We start from the raw sequence: 25,873 nt of genomic DNA, 5'->3' as shown, positions 1-25,873 counted from the left end.
TCTCTTTTCCTTTTTTTGCCCCACTGCGAAACATGTGGACTATTTCAAGCTAGTCCTAAGAGGCAGGTTAGGGAGAAGGTGGCTGCCCTGTCTCCCACTTAGCTTCCATGTGGCCATGAGCACATGGTAACCTCTGCTTCTTTTTCATTTGTTCTTCCCTGATCTTAAGCAAATGAGTATCCCATGGTGGATATGTCTTGGACTTGTGATGACATTGTGAGCTCTGAAAGGTCCAGACATTCCAGGAGTCCTGCAAGGTTTTGGTGTCCTGGAGTGCCAACTGATCAATAGAGGAGAGTACAAGAACAGTTACAACAGTCAACACTCATTTGTTAAGCACTTATTATGTGCCAGGCACCCTGCTAAGTGCTAGGGATATGAAGAAAAGCAAAAGCAGTCTCTGCTAGCATTCTAATAGAGGAGACAACATGCAAACCACGATGGGATTTGGCATGGCATGAGTGGAACCTGATAGAAGGCACAGAACCTGATAGAAGAAATTAATGTAGAGTTGAAGTGGTTCGACAAGGGATCAAGATGGGGAAGGGAAAAGAGTGTAACCAAAAGACGAAAGATGGCTTGAGAAATAACTGGAGGGACTAGAGGTCACAGTGAGAAGCAAGAACACGGTTATAAATTGTAAGGCAGAGGGAAAGAGAAAATGATAAAAGATGATGATGAGATAAAGGAATTTGATTCAAAGAGAACAGTTGTGGTTAATGGCAAGATCAAGGGCAGCTGAGATAGGGTAGAGTAGCTTATGGGAAATAAGTAAATTGAGGAACCGGGAAGTTAGGGTATTTGAGGGAGTATGGTGAAATTCCTGTAGTATGAGGGCAGGAGTTAGAGAATAGAGAAAGACTGAGGCAGACACTGTACTCACTGAGGAAGGAAGGTCAGTTTCCTGAAGTCAGAATTTTGCTTGGATGGTAGATACGGATTTAGTGAATCTCAAAGGAGTAGAGGTTACTGAGTGATGGCAATAGTGGTAGAGCTTGAAAGTGACAGTGGGAAACAAGAAGTATTTCTACTCCCCACACTACAAACATCAAGGAGGGGGGAGGGTAGGGAAGTGGCATGGTAATGAAGGGGCAACCAGTGCTGAAATGGGTGGACAGGGATGTTATGCCATCTGGATGGGGAGTCAAGTGTCAGTGAGTTCAAAAAGATGGAAGGAGCCTCTTACTGACATATTTTCAATACTAATGATAAGAAATAATTCCTATACTTTTTTGCCTCTTTGTCAATTTGGTGGACTTTTCTTTTTTTTCGTTCATTTTACTCTCTCCCTCACAGAACTACCCTCTTTTCTCAGTAGCCAGCTTCCATGGAAGCTTCTTAACTTGCCAATGTATGCCTCATCTCACTCCCTGCTACTCTGCCCCCACCACTATAAGGTTAACCCTGTGCTTGGGATATTGCTGTTGCTGCTATGGCCTACATCTTTACATAGAACATTCCAGATTACCTTTCACAGCTAGCTCCTTATTTAGCACTTTTTAAACTGTGGGTCAAGAGTGGAAAAAGTTTAAGAAGCCCTGAAAGGTAACCTCCCACTCTACCTAAAACTGTTCCACTATTTAATGTTTCTGTGTGCTTTTGCCTTTATATATTTATCATCTCATTTTCCCTGTCTAGAATGCTCTCCCTCCCATTTCTCCAAACCTTCCCATTACTTCAGAACCCAAATCAAATCAAGTCCCACCTCTCTAGGAAGGCTTCCTTGAAAACACTAGCCCACAAAGTTCCTTCCCTCCCCTGAATTCCAGCAGGCAATAAATACAACTTTGACGTTTATCATATACACCCCATTACTGTCCCTTAGCTTTATGTGTCAATCAATATATCAAACAATGAGCATTTAGTAAGCACCTGCCAAGGTCCATTAGGCCTCTCCATCTGCCTTACAACTCTACCCACCAGAACCCCTAAACAGTGCCTGATCTTTCCATCTGCCACAAAACCAAACCCTCTTTTATAGAGTGTCTTGCCCAATCGGAATCTAAGCTCTGTAAGAACAAGAACTGCCTCAGTTTTCTATCTGTATCTACAACACTAAACACAGTACTTGGGTACGCAGTCAGCATTTAACAAATGTTTTTCCATTCCATCCCACTCTCTATGTGCCAGCCTCCGTGTTAGGTGCTAGGGATACAAAAACACAAGCAAAAAGAGCTGACCACCTAGCAGGGAATATAATGTGTACATATAGGTACATACAAAAAAGATACACGGTAAATTGGACCTGAAATGCACTAGCAGCCAGGGAGGTCGGGGAAAGGGGTGGTGTTGAAAGTGGCTTAGCCTTAAAGGAAGCTAGGGATTTTGCAAGATGGATATGAGGAAATGAAGGTGAGGAGGGAATCTCTTGCCCCAACTAAACTGTAAGCTCTTTAAAGGCAGAACCCTATGACCTCAACCTCTTTGCATCTCCAGTACTAGGTTAGAATGAGTGACTTGTAGGCATCAACATTACAGTCACTGAGGTGAGAGAGGACAGCACCCAAGAACAAGGTAGGCGGGTAGGTGGGGAGCCCTGACCTCTGCTGTTTGGAAATCACCAAAGGAATGGCATTTTGGGCAACAGCAGATGTCCCTCCTAATTTCTACCCAAAGGCCCAGTAGGGGAACACATTTCTACCCAGGAAACTCTTCTTACCTATGGTCTCTCTCTCTGTTCCACACAGCAACCAGAAGCCTCTTCTGCTCATCTGCCTCTTGGATGGGACTGTAAAGTAAGTCAAAGGCATCAAGAGCCTTCATAGTTGACACAGGACCCCAGGATGAATCAAATAAATATTATTACCATTAAGTCATCTTTATACACATTGTCCAATTGCAACCATCTGCTGAGGAGCTCTAGGTAAAACTCCTTTGTCTTTGGAAACCAGCCACTACACAAAAAACTTTTCTTCCCAAGTTATCTGTGCTATATAAGCTTAGAGAGGAAGCCCTGGCCACTCCTCTTAGCTTGTTAAACTCAAACCCCAGAGATAAAGATTTCAGCAAAGGATAGACCCCCAGAAAGGGGAGAAGTTCTACCTGAATAAAGTACTGGTAAATTAACTCGTACGGTTAAAAAACCTCAAAGAGTTATAAAACCGACATGGGCTACGCTACCAAAGCACCGTGACCAAGCCTAACTTGGGAGAAAAAATGCAGAGACCCATGGAAGGGAAATCAAGTCTAAAGGTATATATACACTCTCCTGTTTGTCTGAGAAGGATGTTCCATCACAAAACAGAGCACCCAAGACTTCTTTCACCTAACGACAAGGGCCCAGAAATCAGAACAGAGGGAAAAGAGATCTCATTCTAAATACTTTTTATATGCCAAAAGGCCCACCAACGAATATCTTAGCTTGAAAGATTCCTTCATGGTTAACTTCAGTAATTGCTTCAGCAATGCTTAGGCCAGTGTTCCTTCAAGCAAAATTTTATACTGAGGCCTTTATATCATCCCACTTGACCTAGAAGAGCTCTCATTCTGCACCTAAAACTCACTCTCTCCAGAGGCTAAAGGTGGCTAAGCTTCCAGTTCTAGTCCTAAGTCTAAGGCATTTCAATTATGAGTAATAGCTAAATCACATCTAGCACACTGATTCTACTGCCATATATCAGGTATTGTGCCAGATCTACAAGGAAAAAAGCATGGAAAAAACATAGATGGCCTTTGGAAATAAGCATGTTTTCAGTTGGATTGCTTAAATTACCATTTTGCTTTTCCACCAAAGAAATGAAGGGCAGGATGGGACTGAGTTATACTACAATAGATTTACTTACAAGAAAAAATGTTCATGGAAAGCTGGATTTTTACAGTCTGGGATGGTCTGAGTTTTCTGTCTCCGTTTTCGATCATTATCAGGTACCACAGACACCTTGAAATGGAGACAAACTTGTATTAGCTAATCGTACCCACTCTCAAATCAGATGCAGCTTGTTACCAACCACTGCAATTATCATTAATCAGCTTTGCTCACCAGCTCTAAGTTGCAAAACAAAAAATTCAAACAGCAGCCAAATATTAAAAGCCTTCCCAGTGGTATCTCTTATCTCTTTCAAGAGTGACTCCCGCCATCAAACTGATCAAAAGGTACATAAAGGTATCACTTCTTAAAGTTAAAGGTAGCTCTCAGAAAAGCCAGTGCAGGGCCTTAGGATGTTATAGAGAAGACAGACCCAGACGATGCTAGAAACAATTGTTCCCAAAGAATGGACAAGACTTCTAGACTCCTGGTTAGGCCTTCAGGCAAAATTGACTTTTTAAAAAAAAAATACAATTATCTATTTTCACTATTTATAACCACTCAATTAGAGGAATACATAACTCAAGATGGCTCCTCAAAAGGTTTCAAGTCAAAGAGAAGCCTGAGATGAGTCAGGATGGCCTTGACTCTTAGTTCAAATTCTACTTTTTAGTCTTCTTAACCAAACCAGGAAAAATGAAGTTCTTAATTTGTTCTCCAGATCTTCCAACAAGGAATTCACCCCTGAACTTTTACAACTGTCCAGAGCGACAGTGAACAGTCAGAAAGCACAGAAGTATCTATCACCATTCTGTCTGATGCCTAGTTCAAGGACCACACCTCTACTCTGTTCCTGAGTCCAGACTCATGACTCAGGTATGAACTAATTTAATACTCTTTTTAATCTTTACTATTATGGGTACTCATTTTACCAACCCAGATCACAATCTCTCCATCCCTCAGTAGACAATTCATGAGTTACAATAACCAAAACATTCATCATCAGATAGTCAACTTCCTGGTGATGAGACTTTGAACTTTGTTAGGCTGACAGATCATTGCTAGACCCAGATTCAAAGCATTTCTAGCTTTGTAGGACCTGTAAGAGTTTACATTCCCTGGCAGGACCTAGAAGGTTTGTCCTCCTGTGGTACAGGCTTCAAGACCTAAAGTCACCTCTGCATCACGTGTAATGGACAAGGTCTCCAATGGGAAAAGAGGAAAGGGGATCTTCTTACTTCCTACCACTAGCCATCCTGGAAAAGGCAAGCACCTGCATCTGGCAGACCCCACCTAAGTTCATCAGCTAGCAGGAACCACTGCCTACCCTCCTCCTCCTCAATGCTCTCTGCTCCCCTCTACCAGCCACCCAGGTGAAGGATCAGACCCATGCCCAACCCAGCTCCTTCTCCAACATCCCTTGGAGACTGAGCTATCTTACCCAATGGCCCACTATTTCCCCTATGGCTTCTGTTGTTTCTTTCCCTATCCTTGTAAGAGCCATTTAGGAGAAAAATGTCCCCAGCCACTTCCTCATGTTATTTCATCCCCATTCCCCTCAATTCTTCCCCACCCATGTCCCATCCAAACTTTACCAACCCTTTACATTGTACCCTCTGGAATTCTTATTCCATAAAGAACAAACTCCTCTTTATCCTGGCCCTCTTTGTATCACACTCTTTCCATGTGTTAGACCTCACCAAGACCTGGGTCCCTCCTGATGACATAATATCCTTACCTAGCTATCATCTCCAGCTGACTGTACCTTCTCACATCTACTGTCACATTCGTCTTATAAGTAGAGATCAAAATATTTCTTCCTCCCCATTGTCACTTCCAGACCCTCACTTTACCTCCTTCACTCTTCCTCCTTTCAAGTCCACTCCATCAAAATTTCCCACTCAATCAAAATTATGTTCTTTCTCATGAAGTCCAGCACCCAGCTTACTGTCTGCCTCTACTCCCTAATACAGGGCTTTCCTACTTATGCAAATATGTTTCAACCACCTTGAGTCTCATTACATACTCCTTCAATCCACCTCAAATAATTGAGGCCATCTGATGAGTGCCTCTGCTCCTATTCTCTTCCTCTCTTTTCATCAAAACCCCTTGACATTATCTCCCACTCTCTCCTCCTTTGCTCTACACTCTGACAAAGAAGTGGTCTTTCTTCTTGCCAAAACCAACCTTTCTCCATGTACATTTGATCCTATCTTCTCCCTAAGATTACATACTTAATCATTTCCTTTTCTTGAATCTTCAACTTCTCTCTATTAACTGGCTCCTTCCTTTTAAACACACAATTTTCCAATTCTTAAAAAAAAAATTCACTAGAATCTAACACCCCCTTAAATTTTCTCCTCCCTTTCTCAGCCAGATTCCTTGAAAGAGTTGTATGTACTCACCAACTTCATTTCCTCTCTTCTCACTCCTTAATTCTTTGTAGTCCAGGTTGCAACCTCATCATTTACCTGAAACTGCTCTCTCCAAAGTGACTAATGATCTCTTAATTGTCACACCTGGTGCTCCTTTTTCTCAGTCTTCATCCTTAATCAGCTGCATTTGCCACTGTTGACCCCCCCCATTTGGATATCTCCCCTCTAGGTTTTTGTTACACTCCTCTCTTCTGGTTTGCCTCCTGTTTGTCTGAGCAAAGTCTCCTTTGCTGACCCACCATCCATCTCACATCTCCTTTAGTTTGTTCCTTAAGATTCTGTCCTAGGTCCTCTATATCCTTTCTCTTGCTAACTCCAACTCCCATGAGTTTAATTATCATTGCTTACAGATGAGCCCAAGATCTATCTATCCAACGTGAGTGTTTCCCCCTGAACTTCAGTCCCACATCACCAGTTGCCTATTGGACATCCCAAACTGTATGTCCTAGAAACAGCTTAAACTCAATAAGTCTAAAGTGAAATTCATTATCTTTCCTCCTAATCACTCCTCTTCCAAATTTCCCTGTTTCTGTCAAAGGCACCATCATCCTTCCACTCCTCAGACTTTATACTGGACTCTTTACTCTCCCTCAATCTCCACATCCAAGTAGTTGCGAAATCTTTCCATATCTACCTTTACAACATCTCCCATATAAGACCCCACACAACTAGGACCTTAGGTGAGGTCCTCATCATCTCTCACCTAGATTGTTGCAAGAGACTTTTATTTGTTCTCCCTGACTCAAGTCTCTCTCCACTCTAGGCCATCCTACAAACTGCTGCCAAAGTAATTTTCCTTAAGTGCAGATCTGATGGTGACTTTCCTCCTCAACCAACCACAGTGACTTCTTATTGCCACTAAGACAAACTATAAACATCTCTGTTCAGTTTTTAAAGTCCTACACAACCTGGCCCCAAACCCATTTCCACTATTCACTAGACATTACTTCACTTCCACATTCTACCATCCAGCTCAACTAGCCTTCTCTTCTTTCCTCACACATATAACACTCCATCTTCTGTCTCTATGCCCTGCACTGGCCATACCCCATGCCTGGAATGCACTCTCTAATTACCTCTGCCTAATAGTCCCTTTCTTTCTTCAAGATACAGTTGAAGCACCATCTTCTGCATGAAACCTTTCTTGAACCTGCCAAATGATAATGCCCTCCTCCCTCCCAAACTAGCTTATATGTAACCATTTTGAATATATTTGTATTTATTAACTTTATATCAATGTTCTACAATGTTATATTAATTTAATGAAGTACAAGAAAAGGTACTTCGTTTATTTTAAATTAAATGTACCCTCATTCAAACGTAAGTTTGCTCAGAATAGGATTAATTCTTTGTATTGTATCCCCCACTACCTAAAACAGTGCCTGGCACACAGTAGGTACTAAACAAATCCTTGATCATTTGATCAATTGAGAGAGGGGATTGAAGAAGAGAATGTTGAGACAGAGACAAGCAATTTATTATTCAACTACTATGTTGTGCCTCTGTCAGGCACAAGGGATATAAATCCAATACATGCAAGAATCCCTACTCACAAAGAGCTTTTCTAATAGGGAGACAACAAGGACATATTTAAGCATATACAAAATAAGTTTCATCTTGAAGGAAGAAAAGGGACTCTGTGAGGCAAAAGTTAAGAGGGAGTTATGTGCCAGAGATGGAGCACAACATAGTAGTTCAGGCAAAAGGTGATAAAGGCCTGAACTAAAGTGGTGGCTATGTGAGTAGAAAGGAGGGGACAGATGCAAGAAACATTGTGAAGAGAGAAATAAGAGTGAAGAGTCAAAGATAACACTGAAATTGTAAACCTGAAACCGTAAGGACGGTGGTGCCCTTGAAAGTAATGGGTTCGAAGGGAAAGATAACGTAAAGAAATCTATCTACTCACACTTACTCATTCTGGGCAACTTACTGTCCCATTCAAAAACAAAAATTAGAACTGGCGCTCTTACTCACCAATCACTAATCTGGATCATAGAGCCATCACTGGAGGGGCACCTGCCACAAGCATGAGGTAGGTATCCTGCAGGAGAAGGTAACTTTCCCAATGGCATCTATACAGCTGCTGCTGTGAATGCCCAGGTATTCACAGTTGAGTTTCACTTCAGAAGGAAGAGGATGGGAACTCGAATAGCAAAGGGAGGGGGATGATTTAAGGACTGTTGGAGGGCAATTGTAGGTATGCTTGTGTTGGAGACAAATTTCCCAGGTGGCTGTCACAGGGAAAGTGGAATGTAACCCATCTTTCCACCCTCTAACTGGAGTATGTACTCCTTTGGGTCAGGCCATATTCTCAGTTTGGAGACCACTAATCTAAAGGCTGATTAAACAGGCCTTAGAATTCTCCTCTTCTCTCCTACTACCTAAATTTTAGCCAGTTTGAATTGATAATTCTAGTTAAAGATTCTAGTTAAAGATAACTGAAGCTGCTACTAAAAAAAAATAGTCTTGGATTTTATGTGAATTTTTTTTTTAGGCAATTGGGGTTAAGTGACTTGCCCAGGGTCACACAGCTAGTAAATGTCAAGTGTTTGGTCTGAGGCCGGATTTGAATGCAGGTCCTCCTGACTTCAGGGCCGGTGCTCTATCCACTGTGCCACCTAGCTGCCCCAATTTTATGTGAATTTTAAATATCCGTGTTCTATCATTCATTAGTGTTACTGAGAGATGGTTATAACTCTAAGCTATGAACTGATGAAATGAAATAATGGATGTAAAAACATTCTCTAACTATACAAAGTACTATGTACATGTGAGCTATGTCTGCTGACATAATGGAATGGCAACCAGTCAAGATGAAGGAAATGGAGATATTCTAGCACAGGGTATGATATACAGTAGGTACTCAAATAAATACTTGTGCTGACTAAACCCTAACAGCCAAAGCCCGGAAATAGATTCTATTTCTAAATGCCCTAAGAGCACTGAAATAGGGGAGTCATGTTAGATGGCATCCTTCTCACCTACCCCCACCATTACATACCTTCACATAAGCATCACAAGGTCGAGAGTCTTTGGTCATGAGATCTCTGGCTTCTATGACTAAAGAAAAGTACATAGTTGATAAAAGGATTAATAATGGAAAATGCTTATGCCCCTTTATCTGCAAGATTCCCTCCTTTCCTTTGAGATATTATCCTTTTCCTCAAATCTGTCACAGCCCTCCTTCCCCTTCCCTGGCACCACCCACGCCAAATCATGATGAAATGAAGAAGCACAAACTAGATCAAGCAGATAAGGCTAACCCTGTCAGGTAACCACGTATGAATCTGAAGAAGAGTATCTGGAGAGACAGAGGCAGTCATGGAACCAAGCCCTGGCTTTTGTAGCAAAAGCCTAAAAGAAATCCAATAGTAAGCCTCGAGTAACCAGAATCCATTTTGCTGTTCATTTCCACTCTCTATTGGGTTTCAGCTGGAGGATGAAGGCAAACTCTGCATGAGTTTATTGCAGGCTGGGCCTTGTATTCTTAGCCTAAGGCCCTACAAAGCAAGACAAAGGAGAGAGAATGACCATAAAGGAGAAGGAATGACCATGAAGGACAGAAACACATGTGGAAACATAGGTGGAGCCAAAGAAAAAAATTCCAATACAAATAAAGGGACTTATGCTGTCAATTTTTTAAAAAATTGTTTGCACAGTCAGAGTGGGGTCTGTGACTGAAAAAACTCTTTCCCCTGGTCCTTGAGAACACTCGTAAGCAGAAAGTCAAGAAATAAAGAGCAAGAAGAAGAGGGCTAGGAGAGGCCCTTCCAATGTATGCTTGCTTTAAGGCATTCTAGAATATTGCAGGCAGAGAACACTGCCCTACGGGGTGTAAAGCTGCCCTATCTGAGCAAAATGGCCTGGAATAGGAGCCGAATACATATACGAGACAGAAGCAGAGAAAATGCCTTACAAAAGGTCTCACGTAAAAGCCACACTTGTTAAAAACCAACAGAACACTCTGCAAAGAAAAGGGTAATTGTTTGCAAGCAATGGAAGTGATTTGCCTAGCCCTTACTGGATGAGATGTGTGAAAACATACTTACTGTGAAGAAGCAAAACTCGGTCTTGTTTATCTATTGACAGTTTCAACTGACCTAAGGAGAAAACACAAGCAATCTATTTTATCCCACGTATAATCCAAAAATCAAATGGCTAGTAATAGATGTGATTTGTTTTTATCAAACAGTTCCAAAGCATAATGCATCCAAGGAATCAAGACCCACATATGACTTCCTAAGCAGTTCCCGCTGAAGACTTCCACCAAGGGATAGCAATAATAAGGCAAAATCAAAGAAGAACCTCGATCTCACAACCAGAGAGAGAAGAATAGAAGGAAACAGTGTTGCAGAACAGCGCATCAACTAGCTATGGGAATCAAGTCCTTTCTGCACCTTGATTCCATGGGTCAGGTTCCAGTCTGTCCTTCCTATATCCCCCTGAAAAATGCTCAGATTCTAAATTCTCTATTTTCTATACAATGAAGACAGTATCATCTTCTACTGCAGGATTTGAGTGCAAAAATCACAGCCAAAAACAAAGGTTTTTTGCAACTGATAAAACTCAATGAGCCTGGAACCCCTTGGAATCTAAGCCAAGGCCCCCGATGGCCTCTTGACCCCTCCATGTTAGATACATCTCCCATTTGAAGAATAAAGTACATTCCTATGGTCGACGGCTGATAAATGTTGAGTGAACAAATGGATGCATCTATGATTTCAAACTACAGTCCTAGCACATTCTGAACATAACAAACCTATTCAGCTCTCAAATCAATCTAATTTCCCTCCTGCCCATGACAATCCAGGGCCAGAATGATCCAAAGCATCTCTGGTCTCAGTACTGGCCCTAGGATGAATGTCAAGGAGCAGTCCCAAGGACTCCACTACTCACCCACTTACTGGTCCAACCACTTCCTCCTCTCTGGCCCTCAATTTCCATTGGTATGTAATAGACATAATAATACTGGTTACTTTACCCCCAGGGGATTAATCAGATAATACTAAAGGGTACTCTAAGCTATTTGGATGAAAGGTATCACAAAAGTCCACGGTGTTATTATCTGAAGGTATAGGCAATTACTACTTCCCACAGCCAAGACCCTTCAGTTACTGAACAAGGACACAGCAAAAACACAAAATGGTAAAGGTATTATGCTTACTATCCTTAACATTCTGAGCTACAAGAATGGGGGACACTTATGCCTTTTATCCCTTCAACATCATCCTCACCATCCAAGGGTGGACCTATGGTTAACTGGTGGGAAATGACAGGGCAGGGGGCAAGAAAAGAGAAAGAAGCTGATTCTCATTGATTGTAGTAGCTACAGCATTGAAGAGCTATGATGTTATGTTCTACACTTAAAACACGCTCATTGACTAGCTTCCTACCCTGCCCACTTACTTAGTTACTGATGCCTGACAAGTAATGACATACAATGAGCAACATCCCAGCAACATAAGAATACCTCAATTAGATACTTTTATTGCCTCACACAGGATGCCCTCACCAAAGCAAATGAGATAAAGCTCCACCATGCCAGGGCCTCAGACAGCATTTCCAAGGGTGGCAGGTCATAATTTGTCCATTCTCCCTCACATTGTCCCTAATGAAAAGGTATAGTTACAGGCAGGCCACCAGGCAAATGTCTAATTGCCCAAGGAAGGTCCCATGTTAAACGCCCAACAAGACCAGTATATTGCCATGGTATTCCTCTCTGCTCCCCAACCCAAAAGGTTTCATGTTGATCTGGTACTTTGTTAAAATCATTCATTTAACTCCAAACATTACAACTTACCAGAGGTTCTGAGCATAGATTTTGTCAGAAAAAAAAAATAGATACAATCAAAAAATAAGGGTAAGAGTAATCCAAGATATCTAGTATCCATCTATGAAATACCCTCACAGAAACTTCCTGAAAAGTTCATAAGCTTGCTGAGAAAAACTCTTCTCCCCCAAAAATGTTTCATGTGTTTATGAAAAGCAATGTATTTTTAGAAGTCATCAATTGGATCTCTTTAGACCTCTCATAGCCTTCTCCAGTATAAGGAAATTGTCCCAAAACATTAGCAATATAAACCCAGTCCTGGCTGGAACACATCTAAATGTCCAAAGTCAGAGAAACCATTTAGTCAGATTAATAATTAGCACCTAACAATAGTTATTTCTGAGAAACAGAAATAGGGGCCACTAAACCCATACATAAGGACCCCTGTAGGCTGATACTGACTTAGAAAACCACACATGTTTATATTTTTTATTACTCTATCAACACACCAAAGCCAGATAGGAACTGCATTTTAATCTGGTTCAGGACATACTCTGGAGTATTGTGGGCCAAATGTAACCTATGGGCCACACGTTTAACACCTCTGGCTCTAGATAATCACAGATCCATGGCCATGGGAAACACAGCTGCTGCCCTAGCTTTTTTTTTTCTTTGAAAAAAAAAATTTAACTTGCTGAAAGAAATGGAAAATTTGAACCCCGTTGGCTTTTCAAAAATTGATAACATCCAATTTAATTGCTATGGCATGTTTTCAGAAGATAAATGTGGAAATTTTTAACTAGCATTTTGAAGCTGCCTTCTATGAAAAGGATGTAGTTGTTTCATTTCTTTTAAAAGGTTCAATATATCTTTGCTTAGGAGCTAAAAGGCTTGCTGACTTGCTGGGTTCTTTGATGAACAAGTTCTATCATTAATCTCTTGATGCAGCTAAGTTAGTCCAAAGTTACACACTCCAAATTCCAGATCAGTCTTACCTACAGAACATCTTTCCAGGAATATTATTACATGTCTAGGAAAAAAAAAAAGTCCTTTATTGTTGAAGATTTTAGTTGTCACTGAAGGCTGATAGTAGGTGGTACATCCCTGATAGTAAGTGGTACAGCACCTGACTCCCTGGAGTCAGGAGGACCTGAGTTCAAATCCAGCCTCAGACACTTGACACTTACTAGCTATGTGACCCTGGGCAACTCACTTAACCCCACTGCCTAGCCAAAAAAAAAAAATTCATTACACACACATATTCCTGCCAATATGTGCTAGACTTCTGAACCACATGCAACATGCTTACCTGCCAACACTTTCTTGTTAAGACTTGTCAGCAGACTTGACCACTGATCAGTTATAACTTGCATTTTGTGTGTTTATTTGGAAAATAATGTAATCACGATGATTTTAACTATTACATAACAGATGAAACATGTACATTTTTTTTAAGTTTTCTTCTCTTCTCTTTCCTTATGCTTCCCCTTTAATTTTATTCAATGCCTCCCCAATTGCACCTGATGCTACTATCGCCCCTCTACCCAATCATTCCACACCTGGTAGTGGTATTGCTGGGCCAAATGGTATAGACAGCTTAACAACTCTTTGGCCATAATTCCAGACCACTCTCCAAAATGGCTGGATCAGTTTGCAATTCCACTAACAATTAGGGTCTCAATTTTTACACATCCCCTCTAACACTTGTCACCATCCCCCTCAATCATTTTAGCCAATCTAGTAGGTACAAAATATTTCAAAGTTGTTTTAATTTGTATTTCTCCAATCATATTTTGTTTTGATTTCTTCATTGGAAAACTACCTATTCATATGCCTTGACCACTTATCAACTGGGGAATGACTCATTCTCATAGATTTGACAAAGTTCTTTATATAGTTGAGATATGAGACTTTTATCTGAGAAACTGCCCATAAAATTTTTTTCCCAATTTTCTGCTCTCCTGATGTTGGCTACGTTTGTTTTATTTGTACAAAATCCTCTTAATTTGATATAATCTAAATTATCCATTTTATACCTAATTTTCCTATCTCTTGTTTATTCATAAGTTGTTCACCTACCATAAGTCTAATAGGTAATATGTTCCATGTTTTTCTAATTTTCTTGTAATAGCTCTCTATATATCTAGGTCATATATCCATTTTAACATTATCTTGGTAAATGATATAAGATACTGGTCTATGCTCAGTTTCTGCCACACTGTCTTCCAGTTTTCCCAACAACTGCTACCAAATTTGACAAGTGTAAAGACTTATTTTGGGAGATAGGAATTCAACATTTGAATCCCTTCTCTAATAAAAGCAGAATAAACAGGAGGCTTCAACAGGGATGATAATAACACTATAATTCTCTGCTCTCAAGGAGCTTACAATCTAACAGAGGAGCTCAGAGTTCTCTAGTTTTTGCTCCAAAATTGGCAGTTTAGGAGCATTTTACAAATTATGGCAATAGTAATTTTATATTTTAAAACCCTATATATTATAATGATTTTGACCTGTCACATGTTTAATGATGATATTATGCAATTCATTAGAAAGAACCTCACTTTGAAAATGATTATTTTTCCACTATTAAATATATTTTTCAAAGAAAATCAATGTCACATGGCAAATACAATCATTTCAATAAATATACAATGAAGAAATTAACTATTTTGTTACTATTTACTTATTTATTTTTGCTATAAAAATTGACATTTCGGGGGGAACAAAGTCTACCATTCATTATATTGTGTTTGGTTTGGTTTGGTTTTTTTGGCTAGGCAATGGGGTTAAGTGATTTGCCCAAGGTCCCACAGCTAGTAAGTGTTAAGTGTCTGAAGTGTCTGAGGCCGGATTTGAACTCAGGTCCTCCTGACTCCAGGGCTGGTGCTCTATCCACTGTGCCACCTAGCTGCCCCTCCATTCATTATAATGTGAAAGGGTTAATCTAGGCCTACTAAAAATCTCATCATCAAAAAGAACTTATCAAATGCTTATATGCACTTGATGAGAGGCAGTATGGTATAACTAATAGATAACCAACCACAGAGTGAGGAAGACCTGAGCTCGAGTTTTACCTTTGACACAAACTGACTGTGAGACCCTGAGCTTCTCAGTGCCCCCAGATAACTTTCTATATAACTGGCAAAGAAGGTGTCAATTTGCACCGGCAAGAGAAAGTATCTAAAAATGTCCTACACAGATAAACCCATAGATTCAATTTAAAAGAAAAACATACTTAATAGTGTGTTAGATCAAGAAGGGCACAATGGCTGTGCCAAAGAAGTCCAGAACCATCCAGGTTGAAACAGGGCAGGAAGGGCAGGAGTTTTTCAGGGTCTTTTGCCCACTAGGGTCATCAATGTACATTTGCTCAGGATATGTGCCTTTTAGAGACCCTCAGAGCTGGGTTACTACGAAAGGTAGTATGGTTTCTGACTAAATGGAAAATGACCCTCAGGCTCTGCTCTATCCCACTAGGACAATTAAAGCTTCTAGATGAAGTCAATCCCACTGGTAAGCCTATTTCAATAATGTACAATCCTATGTTCAGTCAGTCATTATATTATGCATTTGCTATGTGCCAGGCAATGTGCAGTCTTTGCCTACCTCCAACAATCAGTTTATGCCCTACACCAGTGGTTCTCAAACTACTTTTTGGCCTCAAGATCCCTTTATACTATTAAAAACTAGTTGAGGACCCCACAAAGCTTTTATTTATATTTACCATGTTAAAGATTAAAATATCTTAGTCTTATTACACAAATATTTTGACCTTTCAGACCCCTTGAAAGGGGACCACACTTTGAGAACTAATTGCTGCCCTACACTAAACTGGGGAAACTGTTCAATCTGAGAGCACACTAATTCTCTAGGTCCAGAAGGAGAAATCAGCACATGTACCTTTCAACCACCTTCCAAATGTATTATTAGTCCCAAACCCTCTGCTTCAGGACAAGCCACTGATAGTGAAAAGTACCTCCATGAAAATGATGCCCAAGGCCACTTTTCAGGGTATTTCAAACTCAGATATCAAAGAGGAAGCACCTCCCCCTTTTCAGCATCCATCAATATACTTCACTCTGGTGCTTCTGACAAGGCCACTACATCCCTAGGAAGCAAAACTGGCTCTACGCAGAGACTAGCAGGGCTAGAGTTAGATGCTGAGGACTCAGAATCCCTCACGCTCATCTATGTCCTCCACCTCCCGAATCTATGATTGCTTAATAGGGTTGAATGCTCCTCACAACGCTGGCTACTAAAAACTCCAAAAAATCAAGCCATTGATCAGTCCCAGGGGCTTAGCCCTCTGTTGAGGAATTGTGAAGGGCCTCAAGTTCTCTATGAGATCTAATTGAAGAAAAAGAGCAAGTTTAGCCTGGAGAAGATGTAGGAGGAGCATGTGAACTGACTTCAGGAATTTGAAGAGGATTAAATTTGTTCTACTTGGTCACTGAGAATAGAACTGGGAGTAATGATTTGAATTGCAGAGAGAAATTTAGGCTTAACATAAGGAAAAACTTATTAGCAATAAGAACTATCTATAAATGGGATGGGCTGCCTCAGGAGGCAAGGAGTCCCTCACTCCCCAGGCTTGTTGAGGACGAGGTAGAGGAGTTTCCTTTTCTGGTACTGGCTCCCAAGGTCCCTTCCAACTCTGAAGCTCTGCACATGTCTATCTGTGTTGTTTCTTTCCTCTGTCACCACTGGACAGATGGAAAAGGGACAGCTTATCCCTACAACCTCCCCACAAATGTCCAGTTGCCCTCTAAAGGAATTCAGCACTACTGCTAGCTTCCATGAAGTTTTTTCAACTGACTGTTGCCCCTAATTGTTTTGGGGCTTTTGTTTTAGCTCCAAGCCCTATGGACAGTGGTGGAAAGGCACCTCAGTACCCTACCAATCTCAATCTACCTTCAGAGACAGACTTTTTTCCCTGGCCTCAGCCCGCTCCTTCCCCCATCTGGGATGGTCCCTAAACCAGCTGTACAGAAACAAAGACCTCCTCCTCCACCGGTGAGCTATAGCTTCCAAGACAGAGTCAGCAGACTGCCTCCCTAGCCATTTATTCCCTCTAATTTAGGGAATGGCAAGAAATCCCCCAATTGAGTCAGGAAACCCTGTGTTTTTTCATCTTTTTTAACCGTAAACTTTCCATGAACTGCCAGCTAATAAAGAACATTCTGTATAGCAATTCTGAACTCTGAAAGACTGAACATTGTGCATTATTCCAGCCAAGTGAGGCGGAACCAACCAGATTTGGTGCTAATGAAAGGGCCTTAGCAGTTGATTTTCAACAGTTCAGAATGCCTGGGTGTGTACAATTCTGAGCCCCTTTCCAAGGGAAGAAGCTCAGGAGCAATTGAGAGGGAGTGAACTAGAGAGTGCTGCTAATAAAATCCGGAGCAAGCCACCTATCTGGAGGCTTGGGGATGAGAAATGGAAAAAGGTTCACTTTCATGAGTGTATAGGCCTATGGGACTCGGACTCAGGATCCTGACTGCTCCCTTCTGAGAGCCAATGTGGGTACCCCAGACTCGGGAAAGCACTCACCAAAGCTTGTGAGGTAGAAAGATGAGTCCCAGTGGGCATCTCTACTACAGAGGGAGACTCGATGTATGTTGTCTGGCTCCATGGTTGTTCCTTCCTCCTCCTAAGGAGTCTGTAATTGGAGTCCTCTGTGTTGCTCTCCAGTAACCTAAGCAGCCGTTAAATCACTCCCTCCACCACCAACCCCGGCATACACACAGCAGTGTTTCTGGGGAAGGCAGGGCAGCTGTAACCGCCATTCATTTGAACGGGGTACAAGGGGCCCTAAATGTGATTGGCCATGACGTTGTTTGAATAGTGATGATTTCTACCTGACTGAGAAAACAAGTTTCCACCCAGCCCAAAGAGGAGGGGGAGGAGCCATGCCCCCTCTGAACTGCACAAATATGCTGCTCCCTCCCCTCAAGGCACCTGTTCAGAGCACAGCACCTGTGAAAAGGCCGCACCCAGGGGCTGAAACTGCAGAAACCCTCTACAGCTGGCTTTCCCTGCTCATTAACTAGGTCAATCTTTCCTATGTCCAGGGAACTGGGAATGTCAGTAGAGTGAAGTGGCCACAGTGATATTGCTAGGAAGATTTCCTCCTTCTTCAAGACGTTCATTCCTTCCTCTGTATTAAAGCAAAACACATATTGTGGAAGCTCCACACCTCTGCTGGATGGTGAGCAATTAGCTAATGGTTATGATATTCTTTGAAGCTCAGACATATAATTAGGCCTGACACTAAAAAGGAAAGATGAAGGAAGAAAAGAATGAACTTCTCTAAAAGTGAGGTTTATGGAAATAGTTATCAAGTCTGGATTTAAAAAATTCTCACAATGCACAGTGACCCTCTCTGAACCTCATCAATTCCCACTCTGATAAATTCTTACAAAATGATAACAAAGAGCGGCTCCTTTTAGAAAATGAGAGGGGTTTTTAATATCTAGAGCACCCTTTAGCAGGTACCCTAAGCATGTGACAACAACAAAGACTTACAATTGAAGCAGAGGAGTGGAGCGCAATGAAAACACCCTCTTTCCCCCATTACTGGGAGTGAAGAAACTAAAATGAGAAGGACATGCCCTTTGTGAATAAACACTTGAGCTACCATAACTCCAAGAAGCAATGATCATCAAACTTCAAGTTATTAGAGATTGCTGAAAAAAAACAAAGGCTTGCCCTCTGAGGATCCCAGGCATCCTGTTCCCTAAATGTAACTGACAAATGCCTCTCCTTTGAGATGGGTCCCAGAAGAATTCCTCTGAAGAAAAAGTCCCAAGCAGCAGGAAAGTGGAGACTTACAATTACAGAATTTAAGAGTTGGAAGGGCTCTTAGGGACCATCTAGTCCAACCCGCACATGAATGGTATCCCTACTAGAACATTCCTGACTAGCAGTTATCCAGCTCCCTCCAAGGAGGAGGGATCCACCATCTCTTAAGACAGACCAAGTTTTCAAAACCAAATAAGCCCAACATGGCACTGTAAAAAATAAAGGCCACAGATCATGAGCCTTTCTTAACAAGGGGAAAGAAGCAGAGATTAGGGTATTTCACTAAATTTTGGCATTAAGTATCACATAATCTGGAAGGGTTATCAAGCAATCAGCTGATCTAGCTGCTTACTACCAGATGTTAGTATCCTCATTTAAAAAGGCTGTTGTTTGTCCTCCATTTTCAAATAGGACCAAGCTTCAAAGCGCTCCACAGTACCTGCTTCAGCATCCTTCATGGCATTTGGAACAACCTGTTCTCATCCGCCCCTTCTGGCAGGGGAAGTCTTCATATGGTTGGGGTAGACACCCCCCTAATTCACCCATGGGTTTGAGGCCCATCAGTTACCCTCAGCCTGGTTTCATTTATCTGCCAAGACAATTTTACTGGGGAGTGGCTGCTGTGCATGCTACAGGTTCTTGGAACCACAGGTGAGAGTTTTGTGCTACCAAAGGTGGTTGAGCAGCCCTGAAAAGGGCTCGATAAGCCCTCACACCAGAGGTGCTAGTCCTCTCTGAATATCCCAGACCCTCCATTTAAAGAGGTAATAAGATCAGAGAGGTATAGGTCATGTTCCCATGGCCACACAGCTAGTAAGTATAAGAAATTAGAACCCAAGATTCTTATTTCCTTTTCTATAAGAATTATTCTATAGCCACTGTGTGTGTGTATAATTAGTCCATAGCTATTACTTCTAGTCCAGTACTCATGCCACTACACTACATACCACCATATGTAGGAAACTACCTAAATTATATGAAAATTAATAACAATAGTAATAGGTAGTATGTATGTAGTGCTTTAAGATTTGCAAAGCACTTTACATAAATTAAATCATTTTCTCCTCACAATAATACTGTGAGGCAGATGCTATTATTATCTCTACTTTACAAATGAGGAAATTAACCCACATGAAGGTTAAATGACTTGCCCAGGGCCATACTGATGCTAAGTGCCTGAGGTAGGATTTGAACTCGAGGTCAGCTAGGTGGTACAGTGGATAGAGCACTGGCCCTGGATTCAGGAGGACCTGAGTTCAAATCCAGCCCCAGACACATAACACTTTTTAGCTGTGTGACCCTGGGAAAGTCACTTAATCCCATTGCCCAGCCCCCCCCAAAAAAAAAAAGATTCAAGAACTCTTTTTCAGTGTGACTGTGGACATTCCCCTTTTGCCCAGCTCTCATTGTCAAGGAGTTTTTCCTAACATCAAGCTTAAATCTGCCTCTTTACCACTTCTACCCGCTGCTCCCAGTTCTCCCTCTGAGGTCCAACAGCACAAGTCTGACTCCCCCCTCTACATGACAGCCCTTGAAATACTTACAGACAGCCGTCGCATCCCCGAGCCTTCTCCAGGCTAAAGATTCTCAGTTCTTCTAACCAATTCTCCCATGATGCAGCTTCAAGGCCCTTCGCCACCCTAACTATCCTCCTCCGTACAGTCTCCAGGTTATCCCGGTCCTTCCCAAACCCGGAGGTGGTCTCACTTCTTCGTGTACCCCTGGGGCTCGGGGCGCACAGCACAGCAAGGGCTCTTTCATTCATGCACCATGCTGCCCACACCTGAACAGAATACTCCAGATCTCACCCCACCCCATCAAAGGAAGCCAGTCTAGGGCCACGGACCATTAGAAGAAGAGGACAGCAGGGCAAAGATCAGTGCAGCATTTTCCCAGGCTGGGCTGGACCCCACTGATGCAGCAACAGTTAGAATGGATATAAGGCAGATTAATAGAGAAAGAACAGAGGCTAAGGAATATAATTTATTTGGCTGTTACAATTAAGTTTATACACTAAAACATGCATAATGAGATGCAAATTATCCTCAGGTTAAATACTTGGGTATGCTTTCTAACAACAGGCCTTCAACTAGAGCAACAGCAAACTTCATGGAGTAGAGACTGGGCAAGTTCTACCCTTCTCACGGGCAAGGCTAGTTTTAAAAGGACCCCTTTTTATTTAGCATCCCCAGCAAGACAGTCAACATACCTGCACCCTCAACTTGCAAGCGGCTGATCCTCCTCTTGGTGCTTCCCTCTGGCTCTCTTCCCTCCTGGAGAAGAGTAAGTACCTGGCCCTGTCTCTCCATTCTCTCAGGTCCCCTGTGACTTTCAGATAGCTGCTCTTCCTCTCTTTGTTCCAACTGAGCCATCTCTCCAGGAAGAAACTGGAGGCTGGAGCAAAGTTGGCACTGCAACCAGAAAGACTGCCCAACCTGGAGAACAGGTCGAATAAAGAGTAGTCGTGCACCGTATGACATGATTTAAGGGGGCTACATATGCTTCCCTCCCCCAGGCACCACAGTGCCTGAAATTCCTCTATTATCACGAGCTTTTAGCCTTCTCCATATCATCCGCTTTTCTCCAACAACTGGGGAGACCCAAGCTTCATGAGGGCATGGGGAATCTGAAGGGAGGAGGGGTGGCAAAAATCAAGTTTGCTTCTTTTGTCAAGGGTCAGTGCTAGTAAGAGTCAGCACACTGGGATTCCCAGAATTGCTCTGCATTCTACAAGAGTAAATTGCCCATCGGGCTAAGTTGGGAGCAGGTCTGTCTAATGACTTTCTCTCTTCTCTCCTGACAAAACTATAAGGCCAAGGTCGGTTCAGAGACCTAAGAATGCCGTATTGGAAGCCACAGTTCAGCAAGCTCTGGCTCCCCTGAGAGAGCAATGGAAAGCAGGGGGTCTTTGGATTTTTGTTTCTGTTGTTAGTACCTCTAGGTAGAAGCAAGAAGACAGTAGCCATAGCCTGGACCTAAGGAAGTACATTTCACCTCTGTAAAGTAGCCAAATTTACTCCACCCCAACACACACACACACACACACACACACACACACACACACACAGAGCAACTCCCTCAAACCTACCAACCTCTGTTTATTTGCTCTTTCCCCTAATCCCAAAGGAAATCACACTGTTTATCTTGCTGGTCTTTAATCCCTAGTGCAAGAGAAACACAAATCTTGCTATTTCCCTGGGAAGAGCAACTGTTCACCTCACAATTCTATTGCCTTTGGCAACCCTGTCCCCAGGCAGCTACCAAGAGATCATTCTTTGGGATCCCAAAAGGTCATTTTGATTCCAAACCAACATCCTGTCACCACTCAATTAAAAGAAACCAAATGGTGTTTGTGCTTACCTGACAGCAAGAAGCCTGCACAGCCCTGGAGAGATTTGTATGTGGGAAAAATTCCTGCAGCTAGGTGGCTCAGTGGATAGAGTGCCAGACCTGGAGTAAGGAATACCTGAGTTCAAATATAGTGTCAGACACTCACTAAACCCTGGGCAAGTCACTTCACCCTGTTTGCCTCAGCTTCCTCATCTGTAAAATGAGCTGGAGAAGGAAATGGCAAACCACTCCTGTATCTTTGCCAAGAAAACCCCAAATGGGGTCACAAAGAGTGGGATATAACTAAATGAATGAACAACAACAGCAAGAGCTCCTTCTCTGAAAGATATAAGCTCCCTTTTCTCCCGAGGTAAAATGGGCAATGAAGAGGAGAAGTAGAAGCACAGCCCAAAGCTGCATGAAAGCAGATCTGGCTACCAGTGCTCCAGGGCTTGGGCAGCCAGAAAAGTGCTCCAACGGCCTGTCTGCTGCTTCCACCCCACTGCTCCTAACTAGGCACCCAGCCAAGGCCAGCAATCACTGACCCCAGAAATCACTATCCCTAGCCAGCCTTCCCCTAGGAGGAAAGAAGCAGCAATTAAGGACCCTGGGAGGGATCTCTGAGATCTCTGATCTCTGAATCTCTTGATTTAGGGGCCCAGTACCAGATGGTATCCCTACTTCAAAAATGAGGTAACAGAAGACCAGAGAGAGGCAGGAGACATTGCCACACCATACTGTAAGTAGCTGAAGAGGAATCAGAACTCAAAATTCCTGACTCCTCATCTGCAGGAATCATTCTGTAGTTATAAATATATATCATACACATCACACATATGATAAATACATATGCATGCATATATACATAAGTGCACTTATGCATATATAATTATTAATCTATTAGTCTGTAGCTATTATTTCTAGTCTAGGGCTCCTTCAACTATTACCACTTTACAGGAATGTATCTAAACTATATGGAAATTACTACAAAATTATTTTCTCTTATTACCACCCCCAACTTTAAGTCAACATTCAAGAATATTTTTGTACTATAACTGTGGATCTGGAGGAAAAAAAAGTAGCTCCCATTGGATTTTGTATTTTGAACACTTCAAATAGAAGAACTTAGCAAACCTGCGACCCAGAAAAATAAATCTTACACTAAATACTAAGCTCAGAGAAGGGACAGAATTTTCAAAGACCTTACCTCCTACAGTGGCTTTAGAGAGCCCAGGATGATCATTAAAGACGCTAGACAAAAGCACATGTAACCCTTATGTCAGAGGCATTGACAATATGGGGTAGCAAAGGTAGAGCAGCGGATATACAGTGGAGTGCGTGGCCTGGAGTCAGGAAGACCTGAGTTAAATCCAGCCACAGATATTTACTAGCTATGTGACCCTGGGCAAGTCATTTAACCACTGTTTGCCTTCATCCACTGGAGAAGGAAATAGCAAACTACTCCAACATCTTTGCCAAGTAAACCCCATATGGGGTCATGAAGAGTTAGACACGACTGAATAACTGAAAAACAAGCATATTTTCTTGAACAATTAAAGTTGAAGGCAGCCAGACAGCACAGTGAATAGAGAGCCTGGGGCCTGGAGGCAGAAAGACTCATCTTCCTGAATTTAAATCTGGCCTCAGACACTTAGTAGCTGTATAGCTCTGGACAAGTCACTTAACCCTGTTTGCCTCAGTTTCCTCATCTGCAGAAATGAGCTAGAGAAGGAAATGGCGAACCATTCCAGTATCTTTGCTAAGAAAATCCCAAATTGGGGCAGGTAGGTGGCGCAGTGGGTAGAGTACCGGCTCTGGAGTCAGGAGGACCTGAGTTCAAATCCAGCCTCCGACCAAACATGTGACACAGCTAGTGAGACCCTAGGCAAGTCACTTAACCCCAACTGCCTTAAAAAAAAGAAAGAAAGAAAAGAAAACTCCAAATGAGGTCACAAAGAGGCACAACTGAAAAATGACTGAATAACAACAACTGACAGAAGGATCCAGGTATACTTTGGGGACCTCTGAATTTCTTTAGTTCCTTTGCCCCCACCAAAGTAAAGGCCAAAGGTGGTCAGTCATCAGATACCCTTGCACAGGAAAGGACATAAAACTCACACCCAAGTTTGTACCAAAGTCAGAGCCCTTTCCTCCTCTGCAAGGTGATCCCTTTCCCCCATCCCAGAAATCTGTACAGTTGATACAGCTCATAGTGCTGCCTTGGACCAAGCTTCACTGGAGGAGAGGCTAAGGTTGTACCTCCTATTGCTCACTATGACACCTCCACTCTTGGCAGGCATCCAGCACTCCACCTTACCTGTCATGGCTCCCCACCCCCAAACAGCATTATGGTCCTCCTCATCAGTAGTGCTGGGCTCAACCCTGCTTAGCAAGCAAATTGCCTGGCATCCCAGCTGACAATTTCATACTTCCAAGGCCAGAATGATTTTCAGCTATTGACTCATTTTGTTCTTTTATAGCAGGTCCCCCTACCTTATAAACAAAGGCCCTCTTCTGATACTTCTCATTCTACTCAATCAAGTCTTTGTTTCCCATTCTTCTCCAAGTTAAGATTAATCCATCCCATTCATCTCCTACTTCCCCCAGTAGCCCAGGCAGTATGACCCCCCACTTGTTTCAGTACCTCTCACTGAGTCTTGTGAGATGCAGAGTAATACAGTAGCTCCCTTTCCATATTCCAGTCCACTCCTGTCTTCCTCCAGGAAAGCAGATCCAGACCATACAAGTTAACCCGGAGCTCTGGAAAAGAAAGCAGGGAGGTACTGCCCTGCTCCTGAGAAGCTGGCAAAGATTTGTCTGAATCTCCTTTAAGACTGTATCTGGTGGTAACAATTAGAAGGCAATTGAAAAATCTAGGCATAAGTTGGCAAGGATGTTCATTAGGATGCAAGCGATGGGAATGGAAAAGAACAGACAAGATAGAGCACTGGCCCTGAAGTCAGGAGGAACTGAGTTCAAATCTAGCCTCAGACCAAACACTTGACACTTACTAGCTGTGTGACCCTGGGCAAGTCACTTAGCCCCAACTGCCTAGAAAAAAAAAAAAGAAGAAGAGACAGACACAAAAATATTGAAAAGAAGATGGAAGATCTGGTGTTTCACATTGAAAATGTCAACAATATTAGGTCTTTTCATATCAATAATCCTGCAGAAAGAGAGTATTTGGGATGGGAAACCAATATGATTAAGTCCATCAATATTGGCCTATCTCAGAATCAAATACTGAGAAGAAGTCAACATGAATAAAAAATCAATTTAATTCACTGTCACATAAAAATACTCTGAGCCCAAAGCCAAGGCATACAGACTTGGATTGGACTTGGACAAGCCCTTGGACTGGACTTTTTCAGCACCCTAAATTTAACCAGCCGGAATTATTTTTAAGTAATATTTTACTCAACCTCTTAAATGAAGGACTTGCCTTTTAATAAGATATTTTCATTTCATCTTAATGGTGTATGGAACATAGGTGTCAGTAGGTCAATAATTCTTCACTGAAGCATTTATTCCTTGCTGCAAAGATCAGCCACATGGGCCTGAGAAACTCTAATATGCCAAACAGCATCAAGAGGATGACCTAAATCAGCATGCAGGGTCTGGGAAGGAAATAAAGTAGAAATACAGGCTTTCAAACTGGAGATTTTGCTCAGAAATATCAAAGACCAAACCATCTCTACCAAAGGAGACCTTGGGCAAGTCACTTCCTATCTCTGGGCCTCAGTTTCTCTTAATGGTCACCTTCCAGTTCTAACATTCTACAACCCCATG

At 42.2% G+C, this 25,873-nt stretch overlaps 1 protein-coding gene across 2 annotated transcripts in view; it reads right to left on the bottom strand.

The window, feature by feature from the left end:
- The window catches only part of LOC110193614 (regulator of G-protein signaling 3), a 111,911-nt gene extending 86,779 nt beyond the window's left edge, over positions 1 to 25,132 (bottom strand). Inside the window, exons 1-7 of one of the 2 annotated variants that reach the window (XM_078150038.1) lie at positions 24,729 to 25,132; positions 22,115 to 22,204; positions 20,964 to 21,189; positions 10,230 to 10,280; positions 9,182 to 9,240; positions 3,783 to 3,877; positions 2,660 to 2,728 (exon numbers count right to left, since the gene is read on the bottom strand). In XM_078150038.1, coding sequence (XP_078006164.1) covers positions 2,660 to 2,728; positions 3,783 to 3,877; positions 9,182 to 9,240; positions 10,230 to 10,280; positions 20,964 to 21,126 — 437 coding nt within the window. In that variant the 5' untranslated portion in view covers positions 21,127 to 21,189; positions 22,115 to 22,204; positions 24,729 to 25,132. The remainder of the gene's footprint in view (positions 1 to 2,659; positions 2,729 to 3,782; positions 3,878 to 9,181; positions 9,241 to 10,229; positions 10,281 to 20,963; positions 21,190 to 22,114; positions 22,205 to 24,728) is intronic. The other variant, XM_078150037.1, reaches the window with a different exon arrangement.
- Positions 25,133 to 25,873: the final 741 nt, after the last annotated feature.

The sequence above is a fragment of the Phascolarctos cinereus genome, unplaced genomic scaffold, assembly GCF_003287225.1.
Source record: "Phascolarctos cinereus isolate Bilbo 61053 unplaced genomic scaffold, phaCin_HiC Scaffold_2;HRSCAF=192, whole genome shotgun sequence".
Lineage (NCBI taxonomy): Eukaryota > Metazoa > Chordata > Mammalia > Diprotodontia > Phascolarctidae > Phascolarctos > Phascolarctos cinereus.
The sequence above is the reverse complement of the archived record's forward strand: the minus strand, read 5'-3'. Positions and strand labels throughout refer to the sequence as shown.